The 19,020-nt window shown below is 36.7% G+C and overlaps 1 protein-coding gene across 9 annotated transcripts in view; it reads right to left on the reverse strand.

The window, feature by feature from the left end:
- Positions 1–19,020, reverse strand: part of HDAC9 (histone deacetylase 9) — a 579,212-nt gene that overhangs the window by 351,988 nt on the left and 208,204 nt on the right. The window contains exon 13 of one of the 9 annotated variants that reach the window (XM_060108660.1): positions 7,639–7,641. The exons of the other annotated variants lie outside the window; for them this stretch is intronic. Within the exon in view, the coding sequence (XP_059964643.1) occupies positions 7,639–7,641 (3 nt within the window). The remainder of the gene's footprint in view (positions 1–7,638; positions 7,642–19,020) is intronic. 9 annotated transcript variants of the gene reach the window in all.

The following is a 19,020-nucleotide window of genomic DNA, read 5'->3' on the forward strand; positions in this document are numbered from 1 at the left end:
ATTAGAAAATCAGAATTGTGGTTTTTTAACTAAGAAAAAATATATAATATAGTCAGAGTATCTGGTTTTCTTTCATTCAATTTAGAGAGTTTTAAGGAAAAAATAAAATGAAAAAGGTTTTGAAGAAGAGGTCATTGAAACAGATGTTATCTACCATAAAATAATATTTTCTTGAATTCTTAAAGCATTCGTGATTCAAATGGAATAAGTGTAGGATTCAGACAGTATGTATATACTTCAAAGTATGTAATTGTCATTCAAATGGAATAAGTGCAGTATTCAAATGGGAGGTAAGGATTTCAAAAGATGTAACTTTACTCTTGTAGCAGGCAGTGCCTATCTTACAAATGGATGTTTACAGTTAGGCAACAGCTTACTAAATGTTAGGACAAAACCACAGTTTTTGTTACAAAGAGTAAAATATGGGCAGAGATTTTTGATAAATGTCAGAGTGAAATGTTAATTCTAATTGTTCCATCGAGTTGTCCTTGATTTGTGACAGGTTTGTTACTATGCAGATTTCCTAGCTGCCACCGCCCATGTGGGGATTTCACCTTGTGAAGTAACCCAGATACACACTCTTCTCCATCTCACCTCTTTATTCCTAATTAGCTTGTCCCTGGGTTCTCTCAGGGTAGCATTATGGTTGTCCTGAAGTGTTTTTGATTCCGACGCACTGACAAATTAAGCCAGCTAATGTTTAGCGAAAACACAAATTTAAGCCACAGAAACGGTAAGGCCTTATAGGTGGCATCCCAGACTGTTGCCGGCTCTCATCCTGTTCACCCCGTCCACTTTCTGGAGGTGCTGCAAGCACTGCTGTATCCACAAACTCCCTTAAGGCTTTTGCTGATGTGTTTTAAGTTCTCGTTATAGCCCCAGAGTGCCTTTTCCTTGAAGTAATAATAGCACTAGGGGCAGGCAGAGCAAGCTGGTTATCAGTATGCAACAAAATTTAGCAGTCTCTGAAAAAGCAGACACAGGAAAATTGGAAGGAGGAGGAAACAGCCATGGAAAGATGGGTCTGGTACTGGCGCCAACAGCCCGTCCCTTGACTCAGGCCAGGAACGTTTAGACTAACCCACAGTCACCCTCCCGGTCTCCTTCTTTGCTCCCCAAAAGCCTGATGTGCAACTTATCAGGAAGTTTTCAACTGCTTTCAGTAGACGAAGTCAATAAATAGTAAAAAGAAAGAGTGAAAAAAGGAGGAGGAAAGGCAACTAACACTGAAAATTTCTACAAACCCTTCGAGTTGCCGCCTATTTAACTCCACATCAGCCCTGTGGAAACACAGAAAATTAGAGGATTTTGCTCAAGGTTACAACAGTAATTAACAGAATTTTAACCCAAGTCTGTCTCCAGTATACATGCTCCTCCTCTCCATATGGGTGTAGGGAAGTCGTATTGACAGGATATCACGGATCTGTGGGAATCTAGAATGTCTCCAGACATCTAATGGATGTTCCCTATCAATTTCATATATGAACTTGGCATGTTATCGAGAGGTGCCTTTATCTACAAATTACCCAGGGTTCTGTCTTCCCAGGATGAGAAGACTATTTGTAATTGACTCTAATAAGGGGAAAATGACAACTTTGAAACAGCATAGCATTTTCTGTTAGGAAAAACATATATATATATATACATATATTTAAGAGCTGCTAATAAAATCATTTATCCTTAAGAAACTGCCTTCATCTAAAACTACATGTAATCAGTGGAGTTTCATAGCAGTAGTGTACCGTAAATTGTATTTTTTTAAACACATGGCATAACAGGGTAATTTCTGTTTATTTAAGAGATTTTAAAATGTCTTTCTGCTATGCCAGATCACAGTTGTGTTAAAACACATGCATTCATTATTCTCCTAAGAAGCTCAAATGACTAGAATGATAGGGCAAAGCTGGGAGAAAGTCTAATTCTCTCACAGTGTTGGGATTTTTGTTTTGTTTTGTTTTTGCTTGAAGAGAAAAAAAACACTATGCCATGTTTCTTTTCAAAAACAAGTTTCTATATATTCAGGTGTATTGACTCTCATGTGAATTTTGCAGAAACATAAATGAAACAATTATTAAAAACTTAAAATTAGGTCCTGTATTTGTCTAATTGAAACGGATTTCAGAAATTAAGGAGACGGTGCTGGTATAACATTGCAGTAAGGGCCCCAGTGAATCACCCTTTCTATATACATGCTGTGAAATAGCCCCCTCCCATGGTGACTCTGAGCTTGGCCATGCGACGCGCTCTGACCAATGAGACAATACAAAGCAAGTGTGATAGAAGCACACACTTGTAAAGTGCTTGCCCACTGGGGCATGCCGCTTCTGGGTGCTGAGAACCCTTGTGCCACACTGTATGAGCAGGCCAGGGCTAACCCCCCAGAAGCTAAGAGACCATGAGGAGAGAGACCCCAGCATTCCCAGCCATGGCTGTTTTCCCAGAGGGACAGTGAGGGAGGCCATCCAAGACCACTCCATCCTAGCCGAGCTGGCTTAGAACAGAAGAACCACCAGCTGATCAGCAGGTTTATGAGAAATAATACGTGTTAACTGTTTTAAGGCACTGTGTTTTAAGCTAGTTACAGAGCAAAATGTAACCAACTCAATACTGTTCCGCCAAAAATGTAAATATAAATCCAGCTAAGGCTTCGAGTGTTTGAAAACTGTTCCTACCTCACAGAGCTAAGAGACGACCTCACTCATCATCTTGATAAATACATTAACTATCTCAGTTAATTTCAGGAAACTAAATTCTAGAAAGACAACCCCACAGTCACCAATCTTTATGCCAAAGGCTACAGGGGATGCGGAGAGGTTTCAGAGAGTGTCAAGTTAAGATAGTAAGGACAAGGCAGTTCATTCATAAGACTCCGTGTGTTTCACATAAATTCAAAGACTTCAAAAATACTCTCTCTCTCTCTGTTTCTCTCTCTCTCCTGTCTGTCATCTGTCTCTCTCTCTCTAACATACACACATGGCTGAGCAAGTAAAGGAAACATCCAAATTCCCTAATTGCTCTAAGACCTCAAAACGTTCAGAATTGGTACTTCTTCATAAAGGAGACACTTTTTCTTCTTCTTGTAGCTTCCAATGCCAGGACAAGCTTGCCTGTTACTCTATCACCATCATCTGTGAGACTTATGTTTTTAAATAGGTATTCTGGCTATTCCAGAAAAACATGGTTTTAAAGAATATTTAGTAACATGAAACAATGCTAAATAAAGTGGATACAGAAAAAAACCCACTTTATAAGATTGTACATTTAATATGAATTCAATTTTGTAAGGATTCTATGTATTTTATATATAAAATAAGAAAAAATAAAGACTTTAAAGAAAACACAACCAAATAGTAAAGGACTTCATGGAATTATAGGAGTTTTTTTTCTAGTTTTAATGCTCAGTAATATTAATATATATAAAATATAAAATAAATTAGCATAAACTGGAAATCAATGGGAGACTATCTATAAAATGATATTCTAAGAACCATTTAGGGAAACAAATCAAGAAATTTAGATAAAATTATAGATAGTGGACATTCCCAGGGGTGAGCAGATGTTCATTACATTAGTAAAACCATGTACAGATTTTATATAAATAAATAGACTGATAGATGAAATTGCATGCCATACAAGTACTTCTAAATTTGTAATCATGTTCTTCTACACACTGATTGTTTTAAATACACATTTCTTACTTGTGTTAAGAATCCCTCATTGGTGACTTCCCTGGCAGTCCAGTAGTTAAGACTCCGTACTTGCAATGCCAGGGGCACGGGTTTGATCTCTGGTTGGGGAACTAAGACCCCACATGCCACATGATGCAGCCAAAATTTTTTTTAATTTAAAAAATAAATAAGAAGCTCTCATTAAAAAAGAAAAAAAAACTAACAACAAAAATCCCTCATTGGAAACATATCAAATCGCTTCACAGCCCTTACTAGTATTCTATATTATTTCTGTCCCCCCTCACTGCATTTCTCTCTCTTTTAAGATTCTCATGCACAGAGAAGGTAAGAAATTATTTGAGAACAACTCAATTATTGGAACGTTCGGAAATGTTATCCGTTTCCCAGACTTCAGTGTAAGCCGGTAGTCTAGAAATACATTCATGAAGTCCCCCACTACCGACTACACAGAAGACTTAAAACATAATGGTGTTGAGGAATTCAGTTTTAAAATAAGGCATGAATCAGAAGTCCTGCATCGCAATGATTGGCCCACTTGACAGAGTTACAGGACAGAATCTGCAGATTTGCGATTCCTCAGTTACTGCAGTACCACGCATTTGTGTGTGCTTTTTAGATCTTGTAGGGTAATATATCCTGAAGATGAATTCATGTGCACCATCAAAAAGTAATCTTCCCCAAAGGTGCAAATGGGGAATTTACTTTTTTCCCAACAGATAGGATGACTTTATGAAACTTGTTGCTAATCCTTTCAGCCTTCCTACGTGACAGAGTGGACCCTTCCTTGCTGAAATATTTTGCAAATGAAATGCAACTTGGATTTTTAACAGCTAATGTGATACAAGAAGAGTGAATATTGTAACACAAACCCAGAGAAATCAGAGTTGCCTCCTCCCTGAATATCCACCTATTACTGACCACTGTGACCTTTCTGGGAAAAGTCACTTCCATTGGACAGGGCAGTGGCCGCAAGGCAGCAAAACACCACTCGGAGTAATTCTTTACAGATGCTAGGAACCGGAAGTTTCAAGGGGAAAAATGAAAGCCATTCACTCTTCCAATGACATAGGCCTTTGATACCACGAAGCCGTTTGGGCTGAGAGCTGCAAGGTCAGGAAGGCACGTAAAGATTGGTGATTAGAGAAATACTATATCGGCAAAGTGTGGCAAGCTATTAAAAGAAACTATAGCTTTTATGATTGTGTCGCTGAAGCTCCCCAGGGCTATTTGTATTAGATATTGAGTTAAGCATAACTTATTTAGTCCCAGCATTCCAGAAAACATTTTGATGTCAGCTACTGCAGGAAAGTAAACACAAAGTGAAGGAGGAAACAGAGCTGATCTCGAACAGATAAAAATGGCGTAATTTAATTTTCTGAACCCGGGCATTTTAGAGCATTAAGAATGAGGAATTTTAGAAGGTCTTTTCAACTTGCAAAATAAAGTTTATTTAGGCATTCACTGGAGAGGAAGAGGGGGAGCATAGGGCTTACATTATCAACTTGCTGAGCATATATTAACTTCTGATCAAAACATACTTTTGATGTATTTAGTGAAATGTTCCCAGGGCTGTAATCTGTATTTATGATAATGGATGAGTTTCTCTCCCGCTTCAATGATTTAATAATCACATAATTTTTGTTTGTGCATCTTTTCCTAGTGGCTCTCATTTTAGCATTATTCATGATATCACTGGTTCACGAGGTGTTTAGGGTTCACCAGACATTTCCACAACTATCACTAAAATTCTTTTTTTAAAGACAAGGCTTTAACACTGGCCACACTCGCCATGTGCTATCCAATCATAAAATGGAAATGTTGGCAGTGATGAGCATACCAAAAAAAAAAAATCTGTTTACTTGCATTTTGAACCAGAGAAAGGAATGCTTGAACTCTGAACCTTGGCTCATGCTAAGATCCCTGAGAGGAATTTCCTCACAGGTCCTATGAAGACTGAGCAAAACTGGTGACTCAGGGGATAGATAATAGACATCTGAACACATTAGGAACATCAGCGTCTAAAAGATTACCCACTTTAAACAGTCTTAGTGTAGGTGGCATTGCAGTTGAAAGGAGTTGAAAGGGGACAATATTTTTACCGAAAACTTTAGATGTGACTCAAAGAAAGAAATATTTCCCATTTTTGCAAAACAATGAGGTAATGAGACAGAGAAAGAGAGAGAAAGAGAAACATGAAAAAATGTTAACAGTGCTTGCCTCTGGGTAGTGGGATTATAGGTGATTTTTCAACAGTTTATACTTGTCTGTTTTTGCCAATTTTTCTGCAAAGATTATGTGCTCCTTCTGAATAAAAAATAAAAGAGGAGGAAAATACACAAACGAGTAGGAAGGCACATAGGCCTTTTGAATGTAAAAGGCATGCCAATGATCCCATCTCTTATAGGCTAGGCCTTGCCATGATGAACAACTGCCTTGACATACTTGACAAAATCTCAGAGAAGCTGCTCCAGGACTTACTGGCTGCTGAAGAGAAACTGCCAGACCATTTCGAGGAGAATATTATTCCAAGTTCAGTATTTGGGATTTGAATGAAAGCATATCTCAGGCAGTCTTTTACTCTTAGTCCAACTATAAGACCTTGCATTTGTGTCTTCATTAGCAAAAGAACTCTCTTGATTTCTGTTATTTCTCCTCACAAAGTTGTTTTTGTTTGTTTGTGGGAAGAATGATAACTCCGTCAATATTTTGTAGTCATATCTCTTGCCCAAGGCTCATGATGTTCAGTGAGCATGTGAGATTGTTACCGCTCCTGTCCATTTAGTTTGATCACTGCCCATGCCAAATGGTTGTTAAATATTGTGAATACCACCAGGAATTGTACAGCCTTGTAATTCCTCATTCAGGTAGTAATAAGAATGACCTTGGGTTAATCATCATAGTGGTTATATAGCTATAAGATAACCACATAATATATACTATGTAATAATTACAACATATAATTATAATATAGTTATATAAATATGCAACTATAATACAGTTTTATATTTTGTGGTGCTTTAAGATAATTTAATTATAATTTCACAGCCAATCTATTTCAGTGATTAGTTTGAAATAAAAGTCAGTTTGGGCTTCCCTGGTGGCACAGTGGTTGAGACTCCGCCTGCTGATGCAGGGGACATGGGTTCATGCCCCGGTCCAGGAGGATCCCACATGCCGTGGAGCGGCTGGGCCCGTGAGCCATGGCCGCTGAGCCTGCGCGTCCAGAGCCTGTGCTCTGCAACGGAAGAGGCCACGACAGTGAGAGGCCCGCGTACCGCAAAAAAAAAAAAAAAAAGTCTGTTTGGTTGAAAGAAGTTATCATTTTGGAATACTGTGTAAATATATCCAGGGAATGATCACTACCTGGTTGAAAAGACAAAAAAGATATTAAAAGCAAAAGCATTCTATCACATTTTAACTATATATTTCTTAAAGCAGTATAGTGTTGGTAGAAAAGATATTAAAGATTCTAACTTTCAAAAATAAAGTAACAGTTTGAGCGCATTCAGCAAAATAGCTGTCTGTGAAATATTCAGAGGAAAATTTTACCACCTAGGTACAATATATGTGAAATACTAGCAAGAAAATAAATACAAATGCAAGAGAAAACTGAGACATTATTCTTTAGATAAGTGATTTTTCTCAAGAAAAGGAACAATTCTTAAGGTTGTGCTTTTCTTTTTTCTTTCTTTCCTTTTTTTTTGTTGTTGTTGTTAAAGTTCAGGTGAGGATAAGCTTCTGTTACACAGTCATAAACCACCCATTCATTCCAAATTCAGAATACTAAAGAACATGGACCTGACATCAAGGTAAAAATAAATCTTGTATCTCTAATATTGGCAACATTTTGAAAACACCAGAGAGATTATTGAGCAAACTCTATTCATTCTTTCACCATTGCTCTCAAAGTCCCACTCTGGTTATTGAAAGTGTCACTAGGCTGTGTAACAGGCTCTTTCTGTGTATCTCGAGGGAAACATACACTCAAAATCAATCTGCTGAAACATCGAATAAACATGGACTGAGTCAGGTAAACACAATCCTCATCTATTGTCAACATTTTTATGTTGATGTTATTTGGTAAATGGCATGGCAGAAAAGATAGGGAAACACAAAGCTCCCCCATGATTCCAATATTTCCCCCGTGTACATTATCTCACGTTCCTTCCCCAAAGAGTCCCTGTACAGACATAACATGATTCATTTCTAATTAGGGTGGTAGCCCAAGGTACATCTGCGGGTGTAATTGCTAATGGCGCAATCATTTTTGCCCTCTCACCCTAAGAACGCCTGTTCAAGTGCAAAACTCAATTTCCTCCAGTCACCTTGGTTCAAGAGACCCAGTCCCAAGTCACTAAAGTGCGTGACTTCTTTTGTTTAGAATAAATACTTATGCCTCACTTATGTCCTTGCTAATTCCATACAGCAATCTTCAAACTAAATATGATTTGACTTTCTTAGATGAAACATCAAGAAAGCTTTGGGTTTAAAAAATAAATAAAAACAAAAGCTCACCCCCATGCCTACGTAAATTAGTGAAAACAAGGAGTAGAACGGAGAAAATATTGAACACATTTTATTAATACTTTTAAATAGCAAAGAAACTCTTCCAAGGATATGGTCTCTTTGAAGATAAAGTTCCATTTGCATAAACTGGATGGGCCTCTTTAATGCAGTTTTCATTATCTTGACTCCAAAGTGACTGATGTCAAGATCAAGGGAGTCATCAGGGCAGATACACTCCAGGACACCAGGGAGAAATAAATCAGCCCATCATCTCCACCCAGGAGAGTACCTCTCCACCAAGGGGATTTTCCAATCTCCTTTCTGAAGCAGGAGGCCAAGTTCCATTATTGTGAGGACTGACCCTCATCCCTTAGAAGTCTCTCATTCCTTACGTTAATTGGGGTCCCCTGCATCGGTTATCTAATGGGCTAATGAAGTTTGGAGATAAACCAGTTCTTGACCACTTCTTGCCCTCTGAACACTCCCGGGACACTAACCCCATTCAGCCTTTTATCTCATTATGTTAAAGAGAGAAAATTAAGTCTGAAGAAAATGAGATAACAGCCCCTTGGGTGTTAGGTGAAGTGGCTTGGGTCTTCTTGTGAGGAGAAGAAATCATCACATTCATTAGATTCTATGTGACAATTAACTCTTTGCCTACCTCAGCCATTTTCTTCCATCTACAGTTGCATTTTGGCCACAGAGGGTCTGTCCCTTGGCCTTTTCTTTACTCAACCTCGGTTATCCAATTTATTGCATGATGCCTCAGGTCTCCCCAGTCATCATAGGTGCGGGTGAATTTAAAATACCATCATTGGGTCTTTATTTCACAAGTTTGACTTAGTGCTGTTTTCACTTGCAAAGTACAAATGTGAAAACTATAATTTATTATGGTACTAGCAATTCAAGATGTTTTGCTTGGATCCTGTGTCCACAATCGGTTACCAACATTCCAGCCTGTTTTGCTTTAGTTGGCTACTAGTTTACTACCCCCCATTTCATTCTCTAAATCTGTGTTTAAAAACAATTTAACAACACTTTGATTCTTTTTGGAAATGCAGTTATGTGGTGTGTAACATGGCATTTTAAGGCAGATGACAAAATGCAAATGACTCATTTAATGATTCTTTAATTTTATACATACTGTTTTATTCGAGTAGTTATCAGAGGCTGGGTCACTTCAGGAGTATGTGAAGAGGTTATTTCAAGTACAGACATTGGAGTGGCCTTGAAATCCCAGCCTCCTTGAAGTTGTGAAACATGTAGCTAAAAGAATCAGCCTTCTTGCTCTATGAGCAGCCCCTACTGGACAACGGATTGATGTGTGCTGCTGCTAGGCTACAATCATCTATTCTTTCTCCTTTTTTTCTTCTCTCTCCTTCCAATGGGGGTGAGGGGGTGGTACTTTTTACTTTTCTCTTTAAAAGTAAATTATGTCACTTGCTTTTCTAATATTGAATATTTGGTTGAGACAAGTACACCACATAATCCTATAAAGACATACTGACCTTCTTGATATGAATGGTATTATATTTACTCAATAATTCAATTAAAAGTCTTAATTTAATCTATTCTCTCATTCAAGGGTATTTTCTGTACACAATAATCAAAGAATGTTGTTGGTTTTTATAAGTGTACCTTAGAATTCTAATAACATTAGGAAAATGTTGCAATAGAGTAAATAGAAAAATAGAAATAAAGATATCTTTGTTTGATTTGGTTGTCTCTCCTTCTAACCAATAAGTCTCAGACATGACCCTTATCACAATTTATTGTTTCCTATGGGTCCCAAGACTTTAATAATATCTAAGTTGATCTAGTTTTCATTCTCAGTTACCATTTAAAAATAAATTACTTTATATGTTTTGTATATTTTCCCACAATAACAAATTAAAAAGCCAAACAAATTAGCAGACAAGATATCACATTGAAAATGTGTTTATCACCAGCTAGTGAATATGGTTATTTTCTTTCATTGCAAACATCTAACTATAAAGTACGATTTTTTTCTCCAAAAAATGGTAGGGCAAAAACAATTCATTATTTACTAGTACCCAAATGATGCACTTCCTTTTTTCAAGATAAAGTATAAATAGGTACTTTTATAAATTGCTTGCAAAAGATACCAGACTGTTAGCTCTGGATGCTTTAAGTGCCCTTTTTATACAGAAAATCAGCAAACAACCAAACTTAGCCATACCATGCTGAGAAAGTATTATATACTAACCAGATCTCCATTTGTTTTTTTTTTTTTTGTGGCCCACAAAGTCTCTTTAAAGAGAGATTAACGAGGAATGCCAAATGTGGTCTAAGATAAATGGACTTAGACCCAAATCTTTTTTCCCACATGCCACAAGAAAGTTAAGAGAGGTGGTTTGTTGTAGGTTACATTTCATTTCAATTACAGGTTACCTAAAGACTGGGATGGGAGGAGCTAATGTCCTAGGTCAGTGTTTCAAAAAGTATGTTCAGTGGAACAGTAACTTTGAAAAATGTCATGGTCATATTTTTCAATGTCAGATTAAACAACATGAATAAATTGCTTTGTTGCAGGACTTATCAGAGCCATTAATTTCCTAAAGTATATTGGGTGTCTCCAAAAAGCTTACATCAAATGCAGAGTTTCCAAAATTCTCTCTGGACTGATGTTTCAAAAAACACAGTTTGGAAAATTATCTCTGAAGTCATCCAGCCTTTCTACATCCGTGTGCTCTTAAGGAAAGTGATAGTTCATTCATTTCCAACCTGGACTTACCACACGGAGCACCAGTGTGGTAAGTCAGTGTGGTAAGTTGAGGTAAGTGTGATAACCTGAGTTCATTCTGTGAATGAGCCTGAAATATGCTGTCTCATCTAAAGCTCACATCGACCTCAGGAGGATAGATGTTATCAACTCCATCTCATAGAGGAGGAACTTGAGATTGAGAGTTTAAGATTTCTGAGGACAAGGGAGTGACGGAGCCAGGATTCATACAGAAGGTGTGCTCACTGCAAAGGCCTCCCTCCTTCCCTTAAACTGTGTTGCAAAAAACTGTTCTTTTTTGGTGAAACTCTTTAGTGGCTTCTCCGGTGTGCCTAGGTCATGTAAAGTCATTGGGATCGAGATGGTTTACCCTGCATTTGCAATCTTAATGGTCTGACCTTTTACCACTGCAGACTATGCTAATTTGAATTCTCTCTAGCATGGACAAATCAGTACAATCAATGATAATTTTACTTATAACTCTACCCATTCTCAAGGACTGCCATTTATAACACACAGAGTAAGATGGGGAATGCATACATGTTAAGATACTAATCAAAGGTAAATCTGGAAACAACCAAAAGAAATTTATGTTAAACAGCAGTTGGAAATCAGCATTCATGTCAGAGGTGGTCGGTGTTTTCCTCCTGTTCACCTATAGGCCAAATACTACCAAGCGAGAAACCACCAAGCAACTCCTTCCATCTCAAAGTAACAACATATTAATATCCCATGGAAAAATCAACATATAATTTAGTTTCTGTTCACTTCAGTCCCTCTACTCTTTGGTACTAAAATGGATATAAAATCAAAAAGAGCAATGCAAAGTGACTAACCCCTCAGAAAAGTTTTGGGAAAACGTATTCAAACTTCTGGATCATCTTCTCAGCATTAATTGGGACATGTTAAATTCTTACATTGCCGATATTTTTTTTATATTAGGATACAAAAGAGAACCCTCACATGCAGAAAGTTGAGTTTGAGTCCACAAATTGATCTGAACAGTTTGCCATTTCTCAAAACCTATCTCAGTCACTTTTTGTCCACCACTTATTATGTAGGTCCCATTCACAGGTAAGAAAAGACTTTCTACACATGTATTATAAATTAAATAAAATTAGCATTTTTTTCCCTCAGGATTCTCCAAGATAGGAAAATTTCATATGAATCATTCAGAAATAAATATGGATTAAACAAATATCTTTTAATATCAGTAATTTTAAAAACATTTCCCCTATAACTCCTTAGTGGAAAACTATAATCACACAGTACCAGATAATGTGGAAATATGCCTTTTTCATGAGTGAGAACAGGCAAATTTCCAAAAGGACATTAATCAACTTAATTATCAGAGCTGATATATCTTTTAATAGGAAAAAAAGGCACAACACTGAAATATGCTAGCTATTTACACTATGTCTTGTTTGCAAAATTATTTACATTACCCTATCTTTGTTCAACTTTAAAGATCAGTTTTTCAGGGGGGTGGGTGGTGGTGGGATGAATTAGGAGATTGGGGATTGGGATTGACATATATACACTAATATGTATAAAATAGCTAGCTAATAAAAATAAATAAATTAAAAAAGATCAGTTTCTCTCCAAATAATTACAATTGTCTTTTCTCTAGGAAGAAATTAATGCATAATATATATTATAGAAACATTTTTTTTTGCATGAGTGGTACTTTAGCAATTTGACTTTGGTGAAAACAGAAAGAGAGCTTCTCACTTTCTGAACAGCAGCAAAAATCCAAAACAATCTCTAAGTGAGGAAGAAACAAAAGTAAAATATCCCAATAGTCCTATCATACAATCTATGAACAGTTGTGGGCTATGATTTGCAAATACTTGAGTTTCATAACATTGCAAATTGCAGCCAATGCATCTTGGCATATTATTGCCAGTAATGTCTCCGTACTACATATATTCAAAAGCTAAAATGCACTTCAGTTCACATCTAGCCTTCCTGAATATGAAATATGAATAAAATCTTCCTCCTTTACCATCAGATAAGGGGGCTCTTGCAGAAAGAGATGACAAACAGGCAGCAATGTGCTGGAAATGAACTCGCAGGGCTGTTTATCAAGCGGTGCCTCATTCCAGTCATTGCCTCTAATGCCTTTCTCAAGGATGTTCAGGCCATATGATGAAATACTACTGTTTGATGTCAATAAATCTTGATTTAAGGTGATAAAATTAACCATGGAAGAATGCCTTAAACACATCATGATGGAATTCTTATTCTCCTTTACACAATATATCCAAGATGTGATTCCTTTTCTTAATAACATTTGGACAATTTGGATTATTCCCTCTCCCTAGAGATAGAGCTGGCAAGTACCTTAAAAATGCTTATTTGAAGTCAGCCATAGCCACAGAAAAACATACCACTAACCAAACCAACGATATCCTGTTTAAATCAAAGGAAACTAGACTGCTCATGATCCTAATGGCCATAAACAAAACACTGACCATAAATCCATCATGCTAAGCACTAGTCTTTATTGCTACCATGGTTGCACACAATTGGCTAGAACCAACATTGCTGTAAACCCATAAACCAACAAAAGCTTTACCCTTAGTGTGAAAATCTCTCCAAGAATATCAAGCACTGTCCTTTGGTTAGAGCATTTTCAGTGCATTTCTAAAATGTTCTGATGGGAGCCTTTGGTATAACTATTTTTCTTCCTCTCTGAATTTGAATCATTCCACTCTGACCATTTAGATTTTCTGCAGCAATTACCATTGACCCCTGTGAAACTGCTTCTCAGCCATACCCTATCAGAAAAGCCTAATTGAAAATTCAAAATGTTCGGATTTTGAAAATTGTAATGGAGGCCATAGTACTTGGAATCTCTCTGCTGCCTCCCATGTCTTAATTTAGCTCATTATTTATTCCACAGTGAAAGAGGAAAATATATTTATTGGGAACTTGTTACAATGTTTAGAAAAGAAAATTCCCCAAATCCAAATTAAGGATTCCTTCCTAGAGGTTCAGGCAGGCTCTAGCAACAAATGTTTATGTATTAATTGTGTTTATGTTTATGACAAGTTATTTTTCAATGTAAAATATGGTTTGTGAACCCTATTTTTAATTTAGCTGCTCCTACATATTAGTTTTAAACTATGTGAGAGAATGCAGGTTTAGAAGCAATAAAATGTAATCAATTTTGAAGTAGACTGTAATTGAGACTTCCATTAAGTTAGACTACCTTTCCCTTACTTTTTCTGTCAGTGATATTTTAATTTATTTCAATAGAAAATGGTCTGTGCCAGGTAGCTAACAACAGTCCAAGAGTCTCATGGAAAGATATTTACTTGTCTTAACTTTTCTTTGCAACTGTTAGGGTCCTTGTCATTTTGACTTCCTTTCAGCTAGTGACCTCTGCCCTGCTCCAATTTAAAGATAAACGAAAAGACATTTCCCCTGGATGTGTGCTTCTTCTAGTTTTTTGGTGGAAGCAGTTGGATCTAGTTGTCTAACCAATTACCTCCTATTTGAAAGCACTTGCAGGGTGTGTAATTGTGTATTGGAAGAAGGAAATTTACAAAGAGGTAAATATAAAAAAATGATGTGCCATCTCTAAGAAGTGAGCCCAGGATTCAATATCAAAATAAGAAAAGGAAAACTATGAGATAATATCAGCAATATATATAGGCATGTGCTAATATTTCTAAAACAATTGATTTAAATATGTGACTGGAATTGGAGTTAAGCTAATCATCTTTTGTACACGTACATATTATTCATAAAATCTGTCTATAAATACACTAGAAATGGAGCCTTTATTATTTAGGTTGCAGGAAAGCATTTCCTGTGTCACTGGTAGTTTTATACAACAGCATTTTCCCTCCATTTTTCTTGCTCTCTGAGAATATTATACTTCTTGGTATTGCTTTTGAAATCCTATTGTTTATTCCCCTTTTTGATAACAAACTTAAGGGAATTAATAATAGAATAATATCAAAGTGACGAATGGAAAAAGAGAATTACTCTATACAGTATATACACATATATACACATAATGTGTGTGTGTAGATGTATATATACATAACCTCACACATATTATTACTTTTATTCAATTTTCAAGTTATATAGACTGTTTGTGGGGTTTCCGTGTTTTTAGTTAGCTTAAAGAGAAATCTGATAGCCACCTCATTCCTTCACACATTACACTATGGAAAAACTCTATAAAGTACAGAGTAGCTAGCCAGACTTTATAGTAGATAATGGGGAAAATTTATTGGGTAAAGACTAAAACGATCTTTATTACAAGAGACCACACCTCAACATGCAATGGAGGAAAATGTCTCCCTTGTGAGAAAACATAATAAAATATGTCCATCTAACTAGCTGTGAAACCCTGAAGAAATACACAGCTTCCCCACTCCCTCCCTTTCTGAATTCCTTTTTATTTTGAGTCAGGCTATCTTAGGCCATTAATTAACCTTTGGGCCCTTGAGGTCAACTCTTTGGATCTGTTCTCCATATCCTGAAAAGTTTTATTTCTCAGTGAATATTAAAGATACGTGAATATTGACTAGGTTGCCAAAATAATGATTTATTACATCTGCTAAAATGCCTGGAGTTGTAAAAAGGAAAGAATACAAAATTCACTAAAGTAATTTTGAGTAGCACAGGTGTTGTTTACCCCAATATAGAAATTTCTCATCAATGGGAGTTCTATGATAGGATCAATTATAACTTAAAGATATTGTCATAATTAAATCTTACATCTTTGAATATCTGTTGTTTCAAGAATCTTAAACTAGTCTGTGGTTTTGCATGCAAATATATATAAAGGGAACCAGCATGTCGGGTGACGTGAGTGGAAGGTTTATGTAAATTATATTTACTTAAAGCAATTGAGCTAAGACTACTTGCTAGCTCATACACTGAACAGCTTACTGCCTGTGCTGGGAAGTGTGTTGACCTAGGAAATGCATACACATACAAATAACATTGACAAAGCTAAATTAAGACTTTTGATGGCATTGGAAAGCATAAATGTTCATTAACTATTTATATTAAATCAGAGGGCATTTGGAAAATTCAATCTCTAACAGTTACGTTATAAACAGATGAACTCCCAAAGTACTACTATACCTGTACCTATCATACATACCCAACTTCTTTTATCTGATAATATTTGTATATGTGATGTATCTGCTTCCTACCAGATTATAAACTTATTGGAGCCAGGCAGGATCGTACACAACACTTTAAACAATGTCCTACACATTATGGATGCATGATAAGGAATTAACAAACAAAGAAATGAAGATTTAAACTAGCTTAGTTAACATTGTTTCATGAGTATTTTTACATGCAAAAGAGAGAGGATTCCAACCTTTCCTTTAAACCTAGTGCTTCATAATCATGAACAGGAGAGAGGGAAAGGTTTTGTTTAAATGTTGGTAGACAGAGTTAAGACTGCAAAATCCCTTGGGCAGGTTAAGGATATTTGAACCAATTGCGAAGAAGTTATGCCAAGTTAAGTACTTAAATTTTTGTTTTTTATATATATTGAGGCAAAGGGAATAAATGTATATTGTAAATCAAAAACATATTTAGTAAATAAAGTAAATCTCACATTGAGTATGAAAAGTAAGCATTAAAGAGTTGAGGATCCCAAAAATGACATTTTGCAGTGTCTTCTAAGCCATGACCACTAAGTTTTATGAACTTAAGTTAAATAGAAGAATTAAATGATCATAAGGAATATATTTAGTACGAAGAAAAAAATCAGGGCTACAACTGTGAAGACACTCATACAATGACATCTTGACTCTAATTAGCTTTCATTTTTCACCTTTGACTTTTCTTTCTACGAGTGCTAGCACATTCTCATCAAAATAATTGGGAGGAGTTAGAAAGACTTGGTGAAAAATTTAACATAGTAGGAAATGGCTTTCTGATATGCAGATGAAGGAATTATGAGTTGAATTTATTCAATGGTCTGTGAGTCAGATCTTAGTCTCTGTTACATTATCACAAATTGGCTGTGAGGCTCCAAACCATTTCTCAACCTCTCTGGATTTGGACTGAGGTTGAAATCTGAGCTCTATCATTTTCTAGATGTATGACTTTAGGCAACTGTTTCACTGATGAAGCCTACATTTCTTCATTTGTAAATAAGAGATGGTGATTAAATGATACATGTAAACTGCTGGGCCAGGTGACAGGCATTTAATTAATTCTCAAACATACTACCTTTATTGTTGCTATTTTCATTATCTAACATCTTTGCCAATAATAATATTTTGTTATTCTGTACTATTTTTATATTGTTTTCTATAAAACTTTAAATACAGGCACACACTATTTTTGCATATATTTTATGACTAATTTAGTTGGGTTATTTTCACTCACGAGGAATATCAAAAACTCTGTCAGTATAGAATGTGTTTCTCCCATCTTCTCTCCTTTAGGTGAAAATCTATTTGTCAATTCTGTCTCAAAAATAGTAAATCAGGGCTTCCCTGGTGGGGCAGTGGTTGAGAGTCCGCCTGCCGATGCAGGGGACATGGGTTCGTGCCCTGGTCCAGGAAGATCCCACATGCCGCGGAGCGGCTGGGCCCGTGAGCCATGGCTGCTGAGCCTGTACGTCTGGAGCCTGTGCTCCGCAACAGGAGAGGCCACAACAGTGAGAGGCCCGCGTACCGCAAAAAAAAAAAAAAAAAAAAAAAGTAAATCAGTATTCACTTGACCTTTTTTATTATATTTAAACATTCAACAGTCTTAAAAAAAAGAAAAAGAACTTTGAAGGAAATCATATGAAAATAAAAGAAAAAAGAAAAGAGAAATTTTAAAAATAAAATGGACATTCAACATGGTCTATCTGCCTAATAGCTGTCAATAAAAGTGTAAATATTTTTTATCTTTATATGTCAGGCTGGGTTACATATATACACATACATATAAAGACACACACACACATATATATACACATACATATGTTAATATGTATCCATATATGTATTTATGTGTCAGATTACTTTATATGCCAACTGTCCTTTGGGGTAGGAAATAAGATTCCCAAGATCAATGAAGAATAACCAATACATATCAGTTTTTAGGACCTTGATCTTATGTTTAAAATTAAGAAAGGCATTATTTAAAAATTGGATAACTTACTCAAAGAAAAAACACAATTATTAGTACATAGCTCAAAAGATGCCTTTAGGGCCTCCCTGGTGGCGCAAGTGGTTGAGAGTCCGCCTGCCGATGCAGGGGATACGGGTTCGTGCCCCGGTCTGGGAGGATCCCATATGCCGCGGAGAGGCTGGTCCCGTGAGCCATGGCCGCTGAGCCTGCGCGTCCGGAGCCTGCGCGTCCGGAGCCTGTGCTCCGCAACGCGGGAGGCCACAACAGTGTGAGGCCCGCATACCGCAGAAAGAAAAAAAAAAAGATGCCTTTAAATCACCTAAAAAGTATCAGTTGCTGTGTTAATCAAGGTGCTTTCGGTAACTCATTATAGCTTTGATGAAAGTTCTTAGTTGGCAATAAAATTGATCACAATTGCTTTTCTGATCTACATGAGTGAGTTATTGCTACTCTCATTTTAGAGTAAATAAAACTTAAAAAAATATTTAAAAGTTCCACAATCACAGGCAATAAATATAAAAAATACTCATACTGGACTATATCAAACTTAAAAACTTCTAGGCAGCAAAGGAAATAATCAACAGAATGTAAAGGCAATCTATGGGAGAAAATATTTGCAAATCATAAATCCAACAAGGCATTAACATCTAAAATATATGAAGAACTCCTACAGCTCAACAACAATAAAACAACCTGATTAAAAAATTGGCAAAAGGGCTTCCCTGGTGGCGCAGTGGTTGAGAGTCCGCCTGCCGATGCAGGGGACGCGGGTTCGTGCCCCTATCCCGGAAGATCCCACATGCCGCGGAGCGGCTGGGCCCGCGAGCCATGGCCGCGGAGCCTGTGTGTCCGGAGCCTGTGCTCCGCAGCGGGAGAGGCCACAGCAGTGAGAGGCCCGCGTACAGCAAAAAAAAAAAAAAAAAAAAAAAAAAAAAAATTGGCAAAGAACTTGAATAGACATATCTCCAAAGA

This window comes from Mesoplodon densirostris, chromosome 9, assembly GCF_025265405.1.
Source record: "Mesoplodon densirostris isolate mMesDen1 chromosome 9, mMesDen1 primary haplotype, whole genome shotgun sequence".
Classification (NCBI taxonomy): domain Eukaryota; kingdom Metazoa; phylum Chordata; class Mammalia; order Artiodactyla; family Ziphiidae; genus Mesoplodon; species Mesoplodon densirostris.